Source organism: Mustela erminea, chromosome 13 (genome assembly GCF_009829155.1).
Source record: "Mustela erminea isolate mMusErm1 chromosome 13, mMusErm1.Pri, whole genome shotgun sequence".
NCBI classification, from domain to species: Eukaryota; Metazoa; Chordata; class Mammalia; order Carnivora; family Mustelidae; genus Mustela; species Mustela erminea.
In genome coordinates this window covers 63623801-63642592 of record NC_045626.1, presented here as the reverse complement: position 1 = coordinate 63642592, position 18792 = coordinate 63623801, and the positions used below count along the sequence as shown (strand labels likewise).

General features: G+C 43.4%; 1 protein-coding gene across 1 annotated transcript in view; it reads right to left on the bottom strand.

Moving 5' to 3' along the window:
* PI4KA (phosphatidylinositol 4-kinase alpha) overlaps positions 1-18792 on the bottom strand; it is a 117578-nt gene that overhangs the window by 75733 nt on the left and 23053 nt on the right. The window contains exons 3-13 of the mRNA XM_032310247.1: positions 16503-16596; positions 13580-13668; positions 11354-11426; positions 10504-10763; positions 9883-9949; positions 6187-6335; positions 3840-3905; positions 3177-3273; positions 1531-1722; positions 908-1008; positions 86-215 (exon numbers count right to left, since the gene is read on the bottom strand). Coding sequence (XP_032166138.1) covers positions 86-215; positions 908-1008; positions 1531-1722; positions 3177-3273; positions 3840-3905; positions 6187-6335; positions 9883-9949; positions 10504-10763; positions 11354-11426; positions 13580-13668; positions 16503-16596 — 1318 coding nt within the window. The remainder of the gene's footprint in view (positions 1-85; positions 216-907; positions 1009-1530; positions 1723-3176; positions 3274-3839; positions 3906-6186; positions 6336-9882; positions 9950-10503; positions 10764-11353; positions 11427-13579; positions 13669-16502; positions 16597-18792) is intronic.

The window sequence follows — 18792 nt, the reverse complement described above, 5'->3', positions numbered from 1 at the left end:
GGTCATGTGGTCCTTTTCTTGGACCCTAAGGGACACATGGGATTTAGGAGCTGGAGAGGTGGCTTTGGGTACAGCCATCTGTTACCTGTGTGGTACTGACTGTGGCACTTGTAGAGCTTCACCAGCACAGGGGACGGGACAACCAGGAAGTCCCGCAGAGACGGTGTCACTGAATGTACCACCACTGGGAACCTCTCACACAGGCGGCCCAGACCCTGTAACACACCATCAAGCCATCATACAACATAGGCTGTAGCCAGCTGAGCAAGCCCAAGCAATAGATGCCCAACCTTTCCGACACCTGAGTTGGGGACCAGAAACTTCCAAGGTCAAAACATTCAGGGCCACTTTGCTCACAGGGCAGAAAAAGAGGAAAGAAGCATGGTCTAGGCTCTGCTTACCCTAAACAGGAGATATATTGCTAAATTGTGTCCATTTCTTTTGAAAGCAAAATTAGGGGAGAAAGGATACACAACACGATTTCTGAACAAGGGCAGATATGGTTATTGGGATTGGTCAGTTGGCAGGTTAAGAATCTCTGAGAGCAGAGTCAGCACTGCAGACATTGGGAGGTGTCCTCAGCACTTAGCCTGTGGTCTTGGGAATGGCCCACACAGGGTGGTCTTGGGAATGGCCCACACAGGGTGGTCTTGGGAATGGCCCACACAGGGTGGCCTCTCCACAGACTCAGCTGCTCATGGAAATCACAGAAATCCCTGGCACACTGTCAGCAGCAGCCCCCCACTCATTGATGAACAAATTGTGTCCACAGCAGGCTCTGGTTCAAGTTCCTAGAGACAACAGCTCAGGTTGTGCTGCTGGTACGCCAACCAGAGCCTAAAAGATATAACGAGAAGATTCCCCTGGTTGATGGGACCAAAGCCTCACCAGTGTCAGTGAGACTCACCTGCAGACAGCAAATAAGCAAGGGCAAATGAGCAATGATGACTTTGCTGGACGTCTTAGACTGCAGCTTCTCGGAGAGCTTGATGCAAAGATTTTCAGCACCTAACGTCAAAATGAGAGGAGGGTATGAACGATTAGCAAAGGCCAATATTTACAAAATACTTGTTCACCAATTAATCATACAATTAAATGCCCATGGGCATACTTTTTGCAGGCTTTATTAATAATGAGTGGCTACACCAGAAAGTATTTACAGGCAGTCAGGCTCCTTAACTGAAACCTCATCTCTGCTCCATCTCTGCTGTTGTGAAAATACCAGCCCATGTGGTGAGGGACTGTTCTCTCCTCTCTGCTGGCCCTGAGCCTCTCATTCTAGTGCTCTGCACATGGCAGCCATCCACAGTCTGCCACACACTTCCCATTCTGCTATTCACCCTAGACAAGCACCTTTTCCTCCAGCAAAGACCTCCCACTTCTCCACATAAAAGCCTAAAAAACCATCAAGAAATAAGGAAGAGAACACACAGTCCCTGTGGCCTTGGCCATCACCTCCTCCCGTGTCCAGTTTCCTCAACCTGAGGACAGGACACCGGACATCTGGGGCACGGCAGGGGCGATGCTCACCCTGCTCGTCCTTCACGGCCCACACCATGAGGTCCACACAGGCAGCGTTTGCCTGGCAGCGAAGCTTGAGGGGGCTCAGTTCATTGTGGACCCGGTCGGCATCGTGTAGAATCTTCTGGAGCTCCCCCTGGCTCGTGTTGAACTGCTCCAGCACAAAATCATGGATCTCCTTCACAAAGGAGGTTGGAAGGTCTGTGGGAAAGACAGCAGGCATTGAGGGTGGAAACAAACCACCAAAGTTCAAGCAGTAACCCTATGGTCTCTCCCACTCTAACAGCAACCCGAGAGGAGTAGGTCTGCTGCCGGCTCTTTTGGTTGTAAGAATGCCCACTGAGGGGGCGGCGCCTGGGTGGCTGGCAGTTAGGCATCCAATTCTTGATCTCAGCTCAGGTCATGATCTCAGTGTCATGAGGTCAAGCCCCTGCTTAAGATTCTCTCTCTCCCTCTGGCCCTCCCCACCTGCTCACATACATACACAGAGGCATGCTGCGCTCTCCCCAAAAAATAAAAAGAAAAATAGAAAGAAAGAAAGGAAAGAATGCCCACTGGGAAGAATTTGAATAGGTTATGCTGGTTGTCAGCATACACACTACTGGGCACTCAGGAGAAATGACCATTTCCCAGGGAAGTGAGAGCCATGCTGTGTTTTAAGCAGTCAATATTCTAAAACTTGAATGTATGAAACACAGAAACTGGGATGTATCATTGCTAGAACTGGTCCCCCTAACAGTGAGAAATACTTTAGTGGTTTTGTTGTTGTTGTTGTTTTAAATGAAAAGGTTGTGGGCTATATCAGCTAAGGGGGAAACTGGCTATTGCCTGAAGATGAGAATTCCCTGGGTACAGGGCTGCATCTTTGGGGCACCCAGAGTTCACAGCTTCTTCCAACTTTCATCTTTGGGGCCTGGAAAAATCAGGAGACTCCCTGTGATGGGAACAAGTCAGAAAAGCCAAGGAAGCTGGCAACATGAGGCTCAGGTCTCCAGCCTGACACAAAGTCCCAGGAGTTTCTGGAACCAATTTAGGAAAACAGCTAACTAGATTAGAGTACGTCTTGTACATCTTGTATAGTACACCTTTTCCTTGACAGAATACTACATAATCATCAAAACTTACGTTGATGGAGAACATTCTATAACATAAAAGAAAGCAGGAAACACGTTTTAAAAATGCACAAAATAAGGAAAGGCTAAATTTGTGTGTGTGCACATGCTAAACCACAATATCTGGTAACTATAACTATATAACTATAATAATCTGATAAATAATCTGGTAACTATTTTCTCTGAGTTATCAGATTATAATAAATGCCTCGTTTTCTTATTTTTTTAGCTTTTTGAAATATCTAAAATAGACATGTTAAATTGTATACAAGATCGGGCAATCAGGACAAGACCAACACAGCCATGTCAGAAAAGCCTCTGAGGAAATAAACCCACCAAAGGAGCCATCATTGATGATACCATGGGTACAAGATCATGGACGGATCTTTTTCTTTCTTATTTGCTTCTTCCCCCAAATTTTAGTAATGTGACCATGGTACTTGCGTGTTTTTAAGCAGCCATGGCAGAAGGAAGAACGGACCTGCGGCAGTGGGCTGGAACCCCGTGTCACCGCAGTCACATGTGGGTGCAAACCGTCCCTACCTTTCATATAGTACAGAGTGTCACGCAGCATCTTGAACATGGCCACGTAGAGAGGGTCGCTGAATGTGGTGTAGTAGAGATCAGCGCTAGGGTTGGCCTGTGAAGGAACAGAGACACGTGACTACACCATGGAAATTCCCAGACCTCCTTCTGCCTTCTAGGGTGAGGCCCAGCTGAGTGAGTATTATATTCCTGATGTAGCATTAGAGAGATGGAGTCACCGTTTTTCATGATTCACCATTTGGAACAGTTGAATTCCTCTCCTCCCTCTCTTAAGCATCAGGCAGAGGAAAACAAAAGACTCAGGCTGTTCAGAGATGCCTGTGGGGGGTCACCACTGCACCCTCCAAACCTCCACATATTGTTCTTATGGAAAGAACCACCCTCCTCTCACTGAAAATTCACCATCTTTGGCTGTCTTACAGGAACTGGAGAAGGAGAAAGACAGCCAAGCAGCTGTCAGACCACCATGAGGTGATCGATTTAAAAGCAGCAGCACAGAGCAAGCTCTCAGGGGGAGACTGTGTGGCCACTATGGGGACACTAAGCTGAAAGCTGACTGACAACCTGTCACTCAAGTCCCCACCCACAAACTCTTCCTGTTCTCTCTACGCACAGGCTCACATCAGGCTGATCTCAGGATGGTGACCCGAACAGATGTACCTCTATCACGCTGGCTACGACTGCGTCCAAGGATTTGAGAACAGGCTCCTCGACGATCTTCTTCACCTGTCAGAGGAAACAAGACCTCGTGAGGCACCTGATGAACACAGGGAGAGACAGAGATGCCGGCTCCCTCTAATAAAGAACAAATCATGTTAACAGATGAAACCACACTGCTCATGAGATGAGAAATGAGATGGAAATGACAGATCAACAACATACTCATTATGGCTTCACATCAAACTATAACACAGAAAATGTCCTCAATTCTGCCATCACTTTGAACTTGTCTTCCTGCCATTGAGTGGAAAAACATGAAAACGGGAAAGGAACCAACTCCCTCAAATTTGCTAACATTAGATTTCCATTTCCAAGATGTGAAAGTGTTCAAACTCTAGGCATCACTGACAATGCACCCAAACCTCCTCCCAGACATCAGGGACACCTTCCCAGCCAGTCCTCAGCCCTGATGACTCCTCCTCCTCCTCTTGCTGCAGGCCTGGTGCTCCAGCCCTTTGGAAGCTGCCTAGGTACTCCGAATGCAGTACACATTCTAGATTTCTAACAGAAGCACTTATTTCCACCCAGGCTCTGTACTAGCATTTAATACAGGAATGAACTGTTCTGGCAACCGCAGAGCCTCCTGATAAAACTGTCTGCCATGCCAACTGTAGTTCTTAAAGAAGCTGACTTTCGAAATGTATAGACAATGATAGAAGAAATGAAAGGAGAAGAAATGAAAAACTGCCAAGAAGAAAAGCTAACCTTGAGAAGTTAAAACATAATGGGAAAAAGAACCACTTTTATAAAAGAGTGTGAAACACGCGGCCTTCAATTGGGATTTCTGACATGAAACTAGCAAGAGTTACCTGACCCCCTGAGAAGGCCATCCAGGCCTTTGGTCTGGGCCACTAACAGGGAGGAGCGGTTTAGGGAGAGTTTTCCTTCTTGAGGGCAACTTCAAAAACATTTGTAGGCTATTTAGTAATTCACTGTGGCTCTATCCTCAATAATTAATGCCAATGCTTTCATGCTTTGTTATGTGTTTTTAAAGTGGCTCCCCTCCCAGTATGGAGCCTAACTCGGGGGCCTGAACTCATGACACTGAGATCAAGACCTGAGCTGAGGGGCGCTTGGGTGGCTCAGTTGTTAAACGTCTGCCTTCAGCTCGGGTCATGATCCTGGGGTCCTGGGATGGAGCCCCGCATCAAGCTCCCTGCTCAGCGGGAAGCCTGCTTCTCCCTCTCCCACTCCCCCTGCTTGTGTTCCTTCTCTTGTTGTGTCTTCTATCAAATAAATAAATAAAATCTTAAAAAAAAAAAAAAAAAAAGACCTAAGCTGAGATCAAGAGTCGGATGCTCAACCGACTGACCCAGAGAGGTGCCTCTACTTTAATGTCTTCATACATCTTCAGCCTAAAACCAGCTCCTGCAGGGATTTCTGTTCACACTCCACACTGAGGGAGACCCTCTCATTCTTTTCAAAGATGAAAGTCTCATTTTTAGAGTCTGTCCGTGATACCATCTTTATCCTTATCTACCCACTTGAATCTGTCTCAAAGCAACTCAGCTCAATCATAACAACTTCAGAGTCCCTGGATCAGAGACCCATCTATTTCAGAATTGGGACAATGGCACCAAATGCCTTCTCTGATGCTACCTCAGAGGTCAGCCCAAGGTATCCAAATATGAAAAAAAGGTTCTGTATTGATCTAAAAATATCAGCCAATGGGAGGGAGTCCAGAGCAATAAGGAACTAAACTTGGGGTCAGATTCCCTGGGCTGAGTCCCAGCCCTGCCCTTGGCTGATGGATCCTTGATGTATCTGGCACTGATTGCCTCACCTCTAAAATGGGGATGAATCCTCGCCTCTCCCACATGAGCTAAAATGATTCAATGAAAACGTTACACAAATGACTTCATGTGTTACTCTCTCCTTCTTCCAACAAAAATTTATGACTTCTAAGTCATATTCTGAAATACTGAAAAACTCCTAGTTTTTCTTTTGGAAAAACAACCAACCAACCAACCAGGGTTTGCCGTCCAAGTGGCTCAGTCAGTTAAGGATCCGACTCTTGATTTCAGCTCCGGTCCTGACCTCAGGCTCATGAGATTAAGTAAGCCCTGTGTTGGACTCCACACTCAGCATGGACTCCGCTTGAGATTCTTTCTCCTTTTCTCTGTCTGTCTACCTCTGCCCCTCCCCGACCACTCACTGATCTCTCTCTCTCCATGAAAAATCAAACCAAAACAAAAAGAAAAACCAAAACAAAAGCCATGCTTATACCACTAGTGATTTTACTGACTGAGGTACACAGGCTCTGTTTAACCACCGATGTTTTCCTTACCAAGTTTAAGAGTTCTCGAAGCATTTCTAGTGGAATATTAAACTCCTTATAGGTGATGCCATTGAAAAGAGGAGAAACTGAGAAGCTGGAACTGATGGTGGAAAAGTAGTAATCAGGCTCCAGGGCACTCCCATCAGGTAAGTACGAGACTGGTAGGGAAGAAAACCAGAAAGTCAATCACGGTCACATGACCAGGATACTTCCCCAAGCTGCTTCCCTCAGTAACCAACAAAGGCATAGATTTTGCTTTTGTTTATATGCCAATTCTTTTTTTTTTTTTTTTTTAATGAACAAGTAAAGGCTGGATTTCAAATCTTTGGAGAATGATACCTCTTATGAGAGTGTTTCACATCAAAGATCAGATATAATCGTGTCCTAGTACTTTCAACACAGACAGCATAACTTTATGGAGCTAGAAAAAAAAAGTATTCCTTTTTTTTTTAAAGTATTACATCTTTTTAAAGGTTGACATATGTAAGTTTCAGGTCCTCAGGACCCCAAGATATTTCACCACCAAAATTAGAACAAAAATGTACATTATTAGAGGTTTCAAAATAAGAACAAAAATAAAGTCAATCGTCTAATACTTATGAATAAATATGAACCCCAAAAGTCTATAATTGTTTGAAAGTTATCTACAAAACAAGACTATGACTAGAAAATAGTTAAGTTTGTAGTATTTTCGTATTAAATAGTGATAGACAATTACCAGCCCATTAAAAAACAAATAATAAATTTTATTGCTTCCTGAAGCCCTGCATCACAGAAAAAGCAAAGAGTTGGGTTTATCCTGATTGTGTCAAAACTGGTGTGTATTTCTATGATGCTAGTGATGTTCTGCTGACCTGATTATAGGCAAATGGGTCCCATGGGAGCAAACAGGCAACTTACAAAGAGGATGGGCAATAATATGGAGAGCAGTTGAGACACTGGAGGCCAACATCATAAATGATCACTGAAGGAGGGAATGAATGAGGAAAGAGTGAGAACAAAGCTGGTTTAAATAGGTAGGGAAGAAGGTAAGAAGTATGTGTCTGTGTGTATGTCAAATGTTTATAAATAGATGTATTTACACACACAGATATGTATATTTATTCATAAGTGTTTATTTATTCACATTCACTCACAAGTGCTGGATACACACACACACACACAAAGGAGTATTATTCAGCCTTAAGAAAGATTTTGCTGTTTGCAACATCGATGAACCTGAAGGACATTACGTGAAGTGAATAAGCCAGACATGGACAGAAAATAAACTGCATGATCTTACTTATATGTGAACACTTTAAAAAGTCGAATACATGGGAGTAGAACTGAGCAATCGTTACTATGGGGCAGGGAGATGGGGGAAATGGGGAGATGTTGGTCAAAGGTACAAAGTTGCAGTTAAATAGTATGAATAAGTCTAGAGAGCTAATGTATAGCATGATGACAATATTTAATAATATGGCAACAAATACTGGAAAGTTGCTAAGAAAGCAGATTTCAGGTGATATCACTGCGTTAAAAAAAAGAAAAAATGATAATGGTGAGGACATGTTTAGAGTCATCACTTCACTACGTAAATGTATATCAAATCATCATGTTATATACCTTAAGTATATACAAGCTTATTTTTAAAATAATAATAAAAAAGATAAAATGTTTGTGATTAGAGGACACTTCTCAGACGCCATGAAATAGGGACTAAGGTAGAGATGGAGGCGAAAGACAGCAACTGCAGAGTCAAGGATCTAAGAAGTGGGATTCATGAGGGAGGAGTCACTGAAAGTTTTTAAGGTAGAAATGATTTGTGCTTTTAAGAAATAACTCTTTAAAAACATTTTTTTAAAAAACTCTTTAAAAACATTCTTACAGATCCGTAGAAAAGGCCCTGGAAAGAGAAGAAAGACCAACTGCAAGAAAAACCAGACTTGGGGTGCTGGGCTGGCTCAGTCAGTAAGGCATGCAGCTCTTGATCTTGGGGTTGTGAGTTCGAGCCCCATGTTGGGTGCAGAGATTACTTAAAAATAAAATCTTGAAAACAAAAGAAAAATCAGAGTCGAACAGGAGGTACTGGAGCAGAAAAGGAAGGAACAGTGTCTTGGCCTGCTTGTCTTGACAATGAGGTATACTTTCAAGAGCAGGAGCAGAGCTCACTGCTGAAGCAAAGAGGCCAGCACAGAGTCCTGCTCAGTCTGTCTCTGCTGGATGAGTGCAGAAAGTTCACACATGTGGCCCACACCTAGGTGCACCCCCATCCTGGGCACTCTCTGGAAGTGCACCAAGGAGGGCTGCCCCAATGAAGAGGGGCCCATAAGCAGAGAGATCAGAAGAGCTGTTCACCAGGGAAAGCAAAGCCTTCAAGGGTACACCATGGCTGTCTTCAGATGCCCCAAGGACAGACAGGTGGCAGGGGTTGTTTAAAGCCTGGAGGGAGGGGCACCTGGGTGGCTCAGCTGGTTAAGCGTCTGCCTTCAGCTCAGGTCATGATCTCAGGATCCTGGGATCAAGCCCCACATCCCTGCTCAGTGGGAAGCCTGTTTCTCCCTCTCCCTCTGCCTCTCCTCCTGCTTGTGCTCTCTCTTACTATCTCTGTCACTGTCTCTCTCTGTGTCAAATAAATAAATAAAATCTTAAAATAAATAAATAAATAAATAAAGCCTAGAGGGATAATTCAACCACAAGTGGTTCTCTCTGGAAGCAGCAGGATTTTGAGTGAGTGAGCTTGGCTTTTACATTCCAACATACACACAGACTATAACACAGGGTACATTCTCACACAGCTAAGAGACACTCTAGGCAAAGCTGCCCACATTTATTTGAGTTCAGATTCTCTCGTTTTTTTTTTTCCTTTTAATTCCCCTCACATCTTTTAAGATCCTATTGAGAAATGCTCTTTTAGTAATTAGCATGATCCAAAAATGTAATAGATATAACATTCTGGTTTCCCCACTTCCTATCACTTAATCTATCACTTAACTGAGTCTTACTTCTCTCAAAAATAAGGTAGAGGCGATTTTACCACATGGCTGACACTGTACAAGGCTATCCTATGAATCTAATTCAGTAAATTATGTGAAAATGCTTTGTGATCCACAAAGCTCTATAAAAAAGTACTACTTGTAAAAAAAAAAAGTACTACTTGTATCATTATTACATTTAAAAAAAATATTATTTACATAATTAATGACTTTAAAACAAAAAAAAGCAGGGCCTACCATGAGTACTTCCACCTGAAAACCAGTGCTTTCACAGGTTAATTTATTAAAATTTTGATGATAGACACATGAACCTCTGTGTATATATATATATTTTTTAAGATTTTTATTTATTTGGCAGAGAGAGAGAGATCACAAGTAGGCAGAGAGAGAGGGGGAAGCAGGCTCCCTGCTGAGCAGAGAGCCCAATGCAGTGGTCAATCCCGGGACCCTGAGATCATAACCTGAGCTGAAGGCATAGGCTTTAATCCACTGAGCCACCCAGGCACCCTGAGAGTCTGTATATTATCATCTGCACTTTACTGCACCCTTGAAATATTTTAAAATTAAGAAGTTTAAACAAAAATAGAGAGTAAATGCTTTCTAAAAGTTTGACTCTCTAGATGCATGACAGCAGAGTGTAATTATTAGCATCTTTTACATCATGGTAAGTCACAGTGAACCTGCTCTCCAAGTACCAGGTCAATTTTCCTGTCAGAAAGGTGAAGCCCACCTTCAAAGTAGTGAAAGGCAGATCCTCCAGGGGAGCTGGGAGGAGGCATTCCGCGTTCAGGGCTGACCTGAAACACAAAACCACCTTACAGATTAGGAAAGGCCAAACTGCTGTCAGTTTCTCCTTAGACAAGATTCTCCCTGCCAGCCCAATGTTTGTACCTCCAGTCCTGGTCCACACCTTACCTCCTCCCTGAAGCCCACCTTAGCTAAGTGTTCTCTACTGTATACCATGTCCCTAATTTCTTCGTGCTTAGCCATAGATTTTATACTTCTTTAGTGAGTTGAATTATTCTTAGCACTTGGTGTCTTGTCTCCCTTAGCACTTAGCTTGTCTCCCTGAGTCAATTACGTACTTCTTAAAGGTACCAACTGTCTCCTACTCAGAATAGAGCTTGGCACCCAACTGCTAGGGAAAAAAATACTAGGAGATGACTAGGAGATGAAATCACTTATAAATCTTAAAAGGCCAAAGCAAGCCCATGTATTATTACACAGAATTCTAGTGAGAACCTTTCCAGTTTCATGAATTTCCTCAGAGAGCATGCCAGTGAGATTTTCTTCGAGTGAGCACTTAAGAAGAGCTGACCTCTATGCCTGCCTCCCAGGCGCACAGCCCCACCTGAGAGATGCTGGACACACTGCTGGTCTTCCTCTTCAGGGTGCCCTCCTGACACACCGTCAGCAAATTGCTGGGGAGGATGGAGCGGAAGTCATTGAAGGATCGCCTCCGCACACCTTCAAGCTCCTCAGGGACTCGGAGGGAATGAGGAGGGACTTTGGGGAACAGTTTTGAAAGCAGAGACTCTTCCGTGTTGCTGTAACGCCCAAATGCTCGTGAGATTCCGATCAGGCATGGGATGGCGTATTTGCAAAGATATTCTAGAGACAAAGTGAAAATGTTCCAGTATCAAAAGGCTGCCCGGGAGCGAGTTGTGCTGCACCAGCTGGTAACGCTGGCTGACATCTCACAACCCACCCCCTAGCAAATGTGGGTCAAAACAAGCCACATCAACAGGCTGACATGAACAACAACTCCAGACTACATCTTTGTCACACACAGCTGTTCTCTCTGGGAGGTCTCAGTCTAGGCATGGTACACCCAAATCAGTAACACAGGTAGTTCTATTATCAGGTACCTTTACTATACTTAATATATGTTGTCCTCCTCGGATTAGGTTGGTAGCCTTACACTAGAGGCAGCTGGGCATGTTATAAACGAAGAAACTGAGGCCCAAAAAGGGTGAGGTGACTTGTCTAAGGTCACTTGGTATTCAGGGAGCAGAGCTGTGCTCATGACTCCCAGGTGGCCTTTTAGCTAATACACAACAAAGGCAAACTAATACAGGAAGGTTTCATCCATCAGGTACACAAACAGTAAAGCACAAAAAAGAACACTGGGAAAAGCAAAGGAAAAAAAGTAATCACAAAGTCATTAAGGAAAAAAAAAAGCCTCAGATTTATATTCATACCTTTTTCTTGAATCTCCAACGCCTGGCACATTCCCAAAAGGACATGCAAAACCTGCAAAAGTGCCTCTAAAATCTGTAATAGCCACAGAAACAGAAAAGACAAATTTATAAACAAAATCAGGTAAGTCTCAAAAAATTCATTCAGAATTAGAAGGAGCTTTACACACTATCTTCATACCCATATCTGATACATATATCCCTGAATGACAGCTCTGGTGAGTGGCCAATCAGCTGAACTTCCAGGGACAGAAACCGGCCCTCCTGGGTTGGTCCAGAGTGCCCCCTAACTGTGGGCCAATATTGTCCTGTGGGGCTTGTGACCTCTGGCCCTTGGAGCCACTCCTTTTTCCATATTCCAGAAACAGGTGATAGGCCCCCAAATCTCTTTTTGTGGCAAATACCCCTAATTCTTTCAACCCATTCCTTAGGACTACAGTACTTTACGATGCTGAGTGCCTGCTTCTGATTTCACGGTAGTCCCACGTGTCAAAAACAGTCTCAAATTGTGGTGCTCAGGGAAATACATTCATATTCCAGGGATGTTGGGACTCATCCTGAGTAATCACCACACTCTAAACATATTCTAGACTTCCATCCACATGACGTCAGCTTTTAGCCAGCTGCTTCACTCTGCTGGCTCAAAGAGCTTACAGATACCTAAAATACTTGAATCTTTTCTACACCACTACTGATGTTGTTGGTATTTTTTGCCTGTCACTGACGCCACCAAAGCTCAGGGGATTAGCTTTCGTTCATTGTTCTGGTCTCTGATTCCCAGCATTGTGTCATCTATAAATGAAACCAACTTGCTTTCTGAATCTTCATTTATGGCCCTGGCTTGTTTTGCTTCAATAGTAAGAGGTGGAGGGGAGGCTAGGGGAGGCTTCTGCTGGGTCAGCACCCTCTGGGGTAGTCCAGACAGCTCCACAAACCTTCCAAATTGTTTTGACCTTTAGCCCGTATTCTAGATCTAGGATTTCAGGAGGGTTTTTCTCTAATGCCTTGTTGAAGATCAACTAGATTCCATCTACCTTATTTTCCTCTACTACCAGTCTTGGAGGAAACCCCAGGCAAAGAAGAGAATAAAATTGTTCTCCTATAATGTGTTCCCAATCAAGGTAAATTTCTGACATGTTGCTGATGTTAAACGATGCTGAATAATATATGAAGATTTGAAAAGCAAGACTTTCTCCATTTCATATATTAAAGTTATGCCATCATCTTTAGTATTGATGTTTTGATAAATGTTATTTATAAAAAAGCCCTTAACTTACAGCCTGTTAACTTCTGAAATAATGATCTACAATTCTAATATATTTAGTTATCTCTTTGGTCAACCTATAAATAAAGAACCTAAACTAGGAAAGAAAGATGGAAAAGAACATTAATGGCAGAAATACTCTCAACAAAATTTACAGTTCTATTAAGTAAAGAGACTTTAAAAATTAAAAAACAGATACAAGAACTCAAAAAGCATAGCTAACTGGGAACATTTAACATATAGATAAGCACCTGGCACTCCTTGGCAGGAACTGAGGATACCAGCATATACGAACTGATTTTCAAAAAAAAAAAAATCTGATTAAGAAAAAGTTTAGATTCTGATTGTATTCTTTAAGAAGAAGAGTCTGAAAGGCATTTAAGTAACATTTCAACAAAATAAACTAAAATGAAAAAAAATCTGAGCACTTAAAATCTGAATATAATTTCAACTATCTAGATAATTCCCTTCCATGAATGAATCCCCAACAGAGTCAGGAAAGTGAGGGGCATCTGCTTTTGGCTGCCGACCTGCCAACCCCACAGGACCACGGGGAAAGCTTAATGAGAAACAGTCAATGAGGTCACTGGGTAACCTGCAAAGTACTGTAGGCAAGTATTCAACGTTTTTTAGGTGTGTTAGTACAAAATAAATCAACTGAAACAACCTGATCACTTCAAAGGTTTTTTACTCTTTTCGTTACTTTGGGACTCTTGATTGTGTACAAATGCACTCCAGGGACGCCTGGATGGCTCAGTCAGTTAAATGTCTGCCTTCAGCTCAGGTCATGATCTTGGGGTCCTGGGATTGAGCTCCCTTGCTCAGCAGGGACTCCGCTTCTTCCTCTCCCTCTGCCCCTCCCCCTGCTTGTGCTCATTTTCTCTCTCTCTCTCTCAAATAAAAAATAAATAAATAAAATCTTAAAAAAAAAGAAAGAAATGCACTCCAATTCACCATGCACTTACCTCATCCCTAAGGGAGGGGTCCCTATAAGCCACATCAGACAGCAAAGTGACCAAGCAGAAGCTGAAGCTCTCTGCAACCGGGAGGGTGGCTGGAAGGCACACAGACGCGAGTCAGATCATTACCGCTGAGACACCGGGCCACCCCTACTGGCCATGTGATCTGTAAATTCCCTCTCTCACGGGGCCTGCTAAGGGACCAGTTTACAGGGATGGCTGCCCTCACTGAGGTGAACCTCAAAAGAATAGCTATGGGCCCAACATGGTTGCTGAGAAATACCTTTAACTTTTCTTTTAATAGAATGCTTTGGTTCAATAAACTTAAATGTTTCTGGGCTAATTTATAGCTTGAGATTATACAGTCTCCATTTTTTATTCCTGACCTAGATTTCTACCCAGGATGAGAAACCAATCTTGGTAAAGTATAAGAGATGGTATATGGAGGCTACCCAATTACTACCACTTTAAACTGAATTATATGTTTATATTTCTTTTCTGCTTTATTTTGACAAGTGGAGAAAATCTTAAGAGCTTCCAAAGATTTGCTCTATTCCTAATAGGTTTTTAAGCCCTTCCGCTACCGACCTCTTCATAGAGAGGTTCTCCGGAGCCTGGCCTCAGGGTCGGGAAGGGATCACTGTACCTAAAAGACTAAAAGCTAACCAGTGCTTTGATGGCATGCACCTTAAAAATATCAAAATCACTCCTGTACTGGGTGTCTCAGTGGGTTGAAGCCTCTGCCTTCGGCTTGGGTCGTGCTCTCGGGGTTCTGGGATCGAGCCCCACATCGGGCTCTCTGCTCTGCGGGGAGCCTGCTTCCTCCTCTCTCTCTGCCTGCCTCTCTGCCTACTTGTGATCTCTGTCTGTCAGATAGATAAATAAAATCTTTTAAAAAAAAAATCACTCCTGTATAGGTCTAATCGCTATTAAATACTAAATCAATTTTGAATATTGAATATTTAACCAAGATCTATTCATAGTACATGGCAGAAGATTGTTACACATTCACTTCTGTACCTATAATTTTAAGATGCAGCTCTAGGTTCTTCTTACACTTGAGTGTGATCAGAATCATCTGCAGGCTTATTAAAAGGCAGACTGCCAGCTTCCCTAGCCCCTGGGTTCTAATTCAGTAGCTGTGATGTGGGGACTAAGAATCTGCATTTCTGACAAGTTCCCAGGTGTTGCTGGTGCTGCTAGTCCCGGATGGCACTTTGAGAACTACTCCTCTAGAGTTTAAAAGCATAATTTATACTGCCTTAATAAAAAACTAAAAAAGAGTGAAATGCTGCCTAATGATTGGAGATTTATGTATCTCTAACAATGTTTCCAACAGTGCTAAAACTTTCATTCTAGTGAAAGTCCATGCACATAGAAGTGATATTTTCTTTGAAAGAAAAGAAAACAGAAACAGCTTCTGCTGGTATTCTGCTTCTCCCCAAATTAGACAACAGTGGTGGACAGAGATATCTGACTTTCTAGCAATGCTTTCTATTTAATCTGTCGTCCTTTAGGGTGGGAGGATGGGCAAAATAGAGAAAGGGGACTAAAAGGTACAAACTTCCAGTTCTAAAGCAAAGAAGACATAAGGATACAATGTAAAACATGGGGAATATTGTCAGTAACAGGTAATGACTTGGTGTGGTGACAGACTGACAGAGGAAAGCTGGTTTATCATTGTGATCACTTTGTAATGTATATAAACATCGAATCACTATGTTACATGTCGGGAACTAATATAATATGATATGATATTGTATTGCCAACTACCTTTCAATAAAAAAACTGTAAGGGTGCCTGGGTGGCTCAGTCGTTAAGCGTCTGCCTTTGGCTCAGGGCATGATCCCAGGGTCCTGGCATTGAGCTCCGCATCGGGCTCCCTGCTTAGTGGGAAGCCTGCTTCTCCCTCTCCCACTCCTCCTGCTTATGTTCCCTCTCTGTCTCTCTCTGTCAAGTAAATAAATAAAATCTTTAAAGATAAATTAATTAAAAAGAAAAAAATTGTAGCCCCTTAAATGCCAGGATACATGCATAATCTGGGGTCTGTCAGTTTTAGGCACAGTAGGTTACCAGAAATGATGAAATCCAAAGGACAAGAGAATTAGGCACAAGCAGGATGTTCATGAGAACAGTAAAACCTATCTATAGCGGCTGAACCCATCCAACAAATTGGGGCCACGCCACCAATGAAAAGGACAAGGCCATCTTTATAGGCTCCAACCCCCTGCTATGTCTGAAGGTGGGCCTCGGCCACACACAGGGAGATTATAAGAAAACTTTGGTCTCCAGGGTCATGATCTCTAGAATGTTGGAGGTGTTCCAAACTGATATGGGAGTCTTGGGAAATCAATACCTAAAAACATCAGTGTTGCAAGTGCTTAGCACAATGCCTGGCACATAGTGGACTTATATACCATTTTTTAAAGGTAATAAATTTAAATAAAACTCAGCAACAGCAACAAAATGATAAACTATTTACAGTGAACATGGTGTTTAAGTCCTGGACATCCATCACATCCTTCCTTTTAGAGTAGCAGCAATGCAATTTGGAGAAATGGATTCACTCCAAGAGTGAACCTATTTGTCTAAGGGTAATAGACAGGGATGGGCAGGGGAACCAATTCTGGCAAGGAGACATGAGACATGAGAAAAGGTTCCTGAAGGTCTCCAAGCTCCTGTTCACTCCTAGAATGCAATGCAAAGCCGGTTTTCTCAGCCTTGCCCCCACCTCCCCTTGACCATGGGCTCTGGACAACAAGGAGTAAGCACAGCCCATGCTGCTACAGACAGGCAGTTGTCTCACAGCCAAGAGTGGAACTAGCTAGAAATATTGTACCTGATGCATTAATATCATTAAACAGCTGATTCATACAGACTGTGAGCATACATGCCATTCCCTGAATTGAGGGGAAAATTTACACATTACCTCTGCCTTTCCGAGCTGTGCTTTCTTCTACCCAATACACTTTTGGAAGTCCTTTAAGCAGTCGAAGAAGGTAAGGAACCACAGAATCTTTGTGCTTAAAAAGGAAAAAAAATACATTTAATACAATGTGCAGCTGGTAGTTTTTTTGTACTAAGCCCAAAGCAAAGCATTTGCATCCTCACCATCTCAAAGATGGATGTTCGCATGGCAGGGCACCCTTCCTGTTTCCACGTGGCAGCAGCAGCAGGTGGCATCTGGAGGTTATCCCACCAGCCTGCACCAGAGGTGCCTAAGGAAGGGCTAAAACCTGCCCTTCTGCCACTGAATGTCCAGCCTTGCTCTGGCCCTTACTGGGGGCTGGGACCCCATGATGGCCTCTGCAGAAAAAGGTTTATGTACGCACACACTCTCAAATACGCCCTCAGCGAGAGTGTTCAGAGAGAGCCCCCAAACCCTACAGTGAGTCCCAGGCTCAGATCCACTAGGCTGAGGGAGGGTCACAGCCACAAGCTTCTAAACTTAGTGATGCTTCTGTTATTCATGGTCCTTGTCCTCTTTTCTTTTTTTAATTTTCTATTTAATATTTCCTTTTGCTTCTCCCAAACTAAGCATTAGACTTTATGGCCATAATTTGCCAATAAAAAATCTACTTCCTTCTAGTTTCCAAACTAGCCAGTTAACATGTCACTTCAGAACCTTCCATGACTGACTCTTCTGGTTGTTTTCCTAGTTATAACCATTCCAGTTAAGGGTTAGGTAAGTGTGCTGCTGAGAAGGGGAATACTATTTGATGTTCTGAAGTACTGAAAACAAAGCAAAACATGTGGTAATACTGAAAACATGGTTCCAAATTCTGTGACACTCCTTCCACAGAAATGTAGTCAAATTCAACTCCCCTGGAAAATGGGCTGCCTTAGTGACTTGCTGTGTTGTTTGAAAGTACAATTGAGGGCGCCTGGGTGGCTCAGCATGTTAAGCCTCTGCCTTTGGCTCAGGTCATGATCTCAGGGTTCTGGGATTGAGCCCTGCATCAGGCTCTCTGCTCATCAGGGAGCCTGCTTCCCCCTTTCTTTCTGCCTGCCTCTCTGCCTATGTGTGATCTCTCTGTGTCAAAGAAATAAATAAAATCTTAAAAAAAAAAAAAAAAGTACAGTTGACTCTTGAACAACATGTGTTTGAAGTGCACAGGTCCACTTACATATGGGTTTTTTTTTTTTTTTAAGATTTTTTTATTTATTTGTTTGACAGATAGAGATCACAGGTAGGCAGAGAGAGAGAGAGAGAGAGAAGGAAGCAGGTTCCCTGCCGAGCAGAGAGCCCGATGTGGGGCTCGATCCCAGGACCCTGGAACCATGGCCTGAGCCGAAGGCAGAGGCCTCAACCCACTGAGCCACCCAGGCGCCCCTACATATGGGTTTTTAATAGTACTGTAAATGTATTTTCTCTTGCTTACAGTCTTCTAAATAACATTTCCTCAGGGCGCCTGGGTGGCTCAGAAGGTTAAGCCTCTGCCTTTGGCTCAGGTCATGATCTCAGGGTCCTGGGATCGAGCCCTGCATCGGGCTCTCTCTGCTCAGCAGGAAGAGTCTGCCTCCCCTGTCTCTCTGCCTACCTGTGATCTCTCTCTGTCAAATAAATAAAATATTTTTAAAAACCCATTTTCTCTAGCTTTATTGTTTTTGGTAAGGCTTCTGGTGAGCAGTAGGCTATTAGTAGTTATGTTCTGGGGGAGTTAAAAAATTATACGTGGATTTTCAGCTGCACAGGGGGGTCAGTGCCCCTAAATCCTATGTTGTTCAAGGGTCAACTGTAGTTCAAGAGACTAACTTCCCAGGCTAAAGAAGACAGTACAGCATCCATCTGGCTTTTTCTCAGGACACATGCCCTCAGGACCCAGACATTACACTGTGACGGAGTGACAGAGCCCAGGCCACATGGAGAGGCCATGAATATAGGGGTGCTCTGGCTGAGTGCCCCAGCTTAGGTCCCAGCCAATAGCCAGGATCAACCCACACACATGTGCATCAATGAGCCTTCAGGTGATTCCAGCCCCTAGCCTTCAAGCCACTCTAGGTGACACTGAATGGAGCAGAGACAGTGACTCTTCTGTACGCCATCTAAATTGGAGATTCATGAGAAAAAAGCAAAACCAAAAACCAACCTGTCATATTAAGGAGTAGTTTTTTACACCACAATACATAACCACAGCAAATAGAGAACTTTCTTTAGCAAAAACAAAACAACTTTGGGGCGGCTGGGTGGCTCAGTGGGTTAAGCCTCTGCCTATGAC